The sequence below is a fragment of the Ipomoea nil genome, unplaced genomic scaffold (genome assembly GCF_001879475.1).
Source record: "Ipomoea nil cultivar Tokyo-kokei standard unplaced genomic scaffold, Asagao_1.1 scaffold0987, whole genome shotgun sequence".
In the NCBI taxonomy this organism is placed as follows: Eukaryota; Viridiplantae; Streptophyta; class Magnoliopsida; order Solanales; family Convolvulaceae; genus Ipomoea; species Ipomoea nil.
In genome coordinates, this window is record NW_017617415.1 from 183,642 (window position 1) to 188,165 (window position 4,524).

The 4,524-nt window shown below is 37.6% G+C and overlaps 1 protein-coding gene across 1 annotated transcript; it reads right to left on the bottom strand.

Moving 5' to 3' along the window:
- Positions 1 to 1,155: 1,155 nt before the first annotated feature.
- On the bottom strand, positions 1,156 to 3,876 carry LOC109180076 (probable pectate lyase 18). The gene is made up of 4 exons (XM_019329576.1): positions 3,675 to 3,876; positions 2,326 to 3,069; positions 1,876 to 2,014; positions 1,156 to 1,771 (listed from the first exon to the last, which is right to left on the bottom strand). Exons 1-4 carry the CDS (start codon positions 3,791 to 3,793, stop codon positions 1,550 to 1,552), a joined length of 1,224 nt encoding a protein of 407 aa, XP_019185121.1. The 5' UTR covers positions 3,794 to 3,876; the 3' UTR covers positions 1,156 to 1,549.
- Between the last annotated feature and the right edge of the window lie 648 nt (positions 3,877 to 4,524).

Consider the following 4,524-nt stretch of genomic DNA (forward strand, 5'->3'; position numbering starts at 1 on the left):
TTAATTTAGTCTAGTCTGTCATACTTTCCCTCTTGTAGTTTTGGTGCAAAACTGTTAGAACCTTCCCTATTTAAACCCTATGTTGTAATGTGTTTCTGTGAATTAATATACACTTTCATTTTACTCTAAGGGGTCGTTTGGTTCACGGAATATCAGATTACCTTAGGGAATGTTAGATTGCTGGGAATGTTAGATTACTGGGAATGTTAGATTTCCGTGTTTGGTTAAAGTTGGGGTATGTAATATAATGATGTTTGGTTTAGGGTTATCTTTTATACACACTATAATATTCTTAACATATTTCCATATATTTTAATAAATTTAAAAATTAAAATAAATAAATAAGATAACGGTATCATATATAATTACATGATTTTAAAATATTAACTAAAATCTTGAACTTGAGAAATAAAATTATTTTATATGCTAACATAACATAATAAAAATAAAAAATATATATAATTACAAAAATAATTATATATATATATATATATATATATATATATATATATATATATATATATATATATATATATATATATATATATAATAAACTAACATAACCAAGGTTATCTTACATTACCTAAGATTTTGAAGGGAATCACATTCCCTTCAAAATCCTATGTGGAGGAAACACCGGAATGTGAGCTTTGGAATGTCACATTCCCTTGGTTATGTTATATAACCTGAACCAAACGCCCCCTTAATAGAAAGTTTGAACCCTTCGTATGAAAAAATTAGTTTGAATATAGTATGAGTTTAAAGATGCATCATATAGTTAAAGCCTGCTTTGGACCGTTCGTGGTATAACCAAAAAAAAAAAAAAAAAAAAAAAAAAAAAAAAAAAAAAAAAAGGAAAAGATCCTTCCAACTAATAAATTGAACATTGAGTTACCTGTCCTACATTTAACTCTAGTTTGAATTGCATAGGTTGTTGAGCTTACCCTATCATCATCACTATAGATTATTGCTTTTTTGGTAGGTAAATTAAATTATGTGCATGTCTTACCTTTAGTCTTTACCTTTGTCTTGATCCCACTGTTTTTGTATTTTGTTGTTTCCATTGAACCCTTTCATTCTTTCCCAATTTCTTGATGACCACACACGCACAAATACACAAACAGATAAAAAGACAGAGAGAGAGAGAGAGTGGGAGAGTTTAAAATAAAACATATATATTGATGATAAAACAAAATGTATATATCTCAACACTTCTGGACATGCTTTCTCAGAATCCAATAAGAATTGAAACTGTGCATGCAGCTAACAATAAAGCCAGAGCACTTGAGCAGCGTGCAGAGGTTGTACTTCCCAACCAGATCAAGTCAAATAACAGAACAAAATTAAAATAACAAAAGTGAAAAATTGGAGGGAATTGAATGAAAAATCCATGTAGTCAATCCCTAGCTAGCTAGACTACTTCACTTCTTTAATTATTTCCTTTCCCTCCCTTTAATTTTTGAATTATATTCCTAATTTAAAAACATTTCCCATATTTAGCATAACTTAATTTTAACAAGATGTTGTATATATCATAATTTGTAAATAGTTAGCATCGAGAACCCTTCCGGCAAGAAAGCGAACCGGCCCCGGAAGTAAGGGAGCTAACAACCGAAGAAGGCCTCGCGCTCAAACTCGAAGCCCTGGCATAACTCGACGAGGCCCCTGCACCCGATGTCGTGAAAAACGCACCGTTCAACATTAAGTCGCCTTCTGTTCTCCAATTCCAATTCTTCCATTCGCTCTCCGGTGCATCCTCATGCTTCGTTACCTATATAAATTCAAAAATTAAAATTTCTGTATCCTGTCATCGAACCGTAATACTACTATTATACTTGTATAAGGAAATACAGTTTATTATAGATGTGAGCCCACCTCTTTGCTAAACCTGGCATCAGGGGCAAGGAATCTGTTGCCTTGACTGTTGATAGTTGGGTTAGCACTCCCTCCAATAGCATACATTTCCCAATGGGTGTAGTCATTGTTTACCACATGGAAGTACCCGTGCCGACACCTGTCGTATGAAAGCAACAATTACTACAAAGTATTCAATTTCAAAAGTTTATTTATTTTTTTATTGTTATACTAGTTACATTGAATTCATATTATTTTTAATTTGCCAAATACCTGTGTGGTCGAACTGTATAACTGGGACTCTTTCAAATGAGATGTCACAGAAATACGTTTAGAAAATATATATGAACAGATATTACATCTGTTTTATTTTGTGTTTGGTTCAGTTAGCGGACTTACAGGGTGTTATTACTAAAAAAAAAATGAAAGGAATTAAAAAGTTAAAGTAAGGGGATTGGGTATGATGATTACCTGGGCATTCTTTGAACAAGGCCTTCACCGAAGTGGTTGAAAGCAATGGTGACCTGCATGTTCTTGTCTTGGACGTAGGAATCGCTGGCGCCCAAAAGCATGACTTTATCATGGTGAGTCATGAAATTGTTGGAAATGGTGATGGCGGTGGACCCCTCAATGGCGTCGATTAGCCCGTCCCGGCAGTTGGACAGCGAACAGTGGTCCACCCAGATATGGCTGGACCCGAAGATCGACACCCCGTCGCCGTCCGACAGCGTCCGCCACCCGTAGTGCGTCGGCGACGACCTCACCATGGCGTTCCCACCCTGCTTGCAGTCGTGGATGTGGACGCCGTGGATGATGACGTTCGTCACGTACTGCACCGTGATGCAGGGCCCGCCGGCGATGTGGACGCTGGCGCCGCGCCCGTCGATGGTCTTGAAGGAGTTCATGATCAGCTCCTCCTTCAGCTGGATCACCATGTCGCGAGCGAAGATGATCCACAGCGGCTCCTCCTGGATGACGCCGTACCGGAGAGTCCCCGGCTTTGGGTTCACCGGGTCGTCGTTGCCGGATTCTGTCACCGTGTAAATCTTCCCGCCTTTCCCGCCGATGGCGTTCTTGCCGAACCCGATCGCGCAGTCGGCGAGCCTCTGCCGGTTTTTCTCCCAGTTGGGATCGCAGCGCCAGCAGTCGTCGATCGGATTTCCTGTTCCGCACGACAGATAGCCCAGGTTCCTCCTCGTTGCATTTTCGATGCTCCTATTTTTTTTTTTTTTTTTTTTTTTTTGTAAAAAAAAAATCATAAATAACAATAATGAAACATTATTTTGACTTATATGTCCACTCACGTCAACCTCGACCACCTATATTTAACGTTCAAATTACGCCACCAAACTATAAATCCAAATTTCGGCAGAGCCAGGGAATTGCATGTGCTAGGCTGCTAGCTATACTAACCGACATTATACTAATAAACATTTAGTTAAAAATGCAACACTTGTCTACAACGTCAACTCGTTGCAACTACTACTGGAGGATGTGTAATACTGGGTAAATTTTACCTTGTGACCTTAACCGGTAAAGAATCACAATGAAATAAACCAGTTTGTTAGACTGCTCATAACTAACTGGCTCAAATCAAGAAGGTTAGGATTTGAACTCGTGACCTTGTGGTTACAAGTTTGTATCCTTAATCACCTTAATGGCGCCCATTTTGTCAACAAAGGAACATGGAGCATTTTAGTCACTTGATACCCACCATTTTCCTTTCTTTTGTCTGATTGACACACAGGGCGAAAAAGTTTCATTTTTAAGAAGATGTACGCGAACTTATACGTGTATAAAAAAAGTACGTTGTAATATACCTATGGACTTGTTGAGCAATGGCGTCGGGATCATGTACGGCGGAGGCGGCAACGAGGGAAGCAGGAAGAAGAGAAGACAAGAAGAAGAAGAGGAGGATTGGCATTGTGTGTTGTCTCATTGTGATGGTTGTATTGAAGAAGGAAACTAAGTGTATGTTATGTTGAGGAAAGAAGAGTGGGGGATAGAAGGAATGAGGCGGATGGAGGGGTTTTTAAAGAGGGAAAAGGGGCGGCCAACATTGGCGCAATTTGTGGGGACATTTTCTGCTTCGTAATTACATGTTTTACGGAGATTCCATCACCACCTTATTGGTAGTTTTTGGCCGTTGAGCCTGCAGTAGTTAAGATGTGTTTTTTATGCTTTCTACCTTAAATCTAGCACTTGGTGGTGAAGTCATAAACCGACTTTTATTTACCTATACTGCAAAAGCCTATCTTTTTCTTTATATATCTGAGGAATTCTAACTACCGATTAACTTTTAACAGTCGAGTGAGGATAGCTCTATCTCTTAAGACATCTCTAAGGTATCTCCAAAATTGCAAATATTAGCATCATCCCACCATCGCAACAAAACATACTTCTCCAACGTGCAGCATCTCAGCGGCAAAATGTCAAAATTTTTGGCGTTGATGTATGGCGCGACACTGTTCATCCACGGCATTTTCTAAAAATATGTTTAATTCCCATTTTTTGCCCATGCTTTAATTTGTTAATTCCTTTGTATCCTTTATTTTGTTTTTATGTATTTATATATTTTGTTAAATATACTTAAATGTAAATATTATATTATTATAAATAAATTATATCATTTGAAAAATCTCATCAAGAAAATTGAAACAAGACTAATAT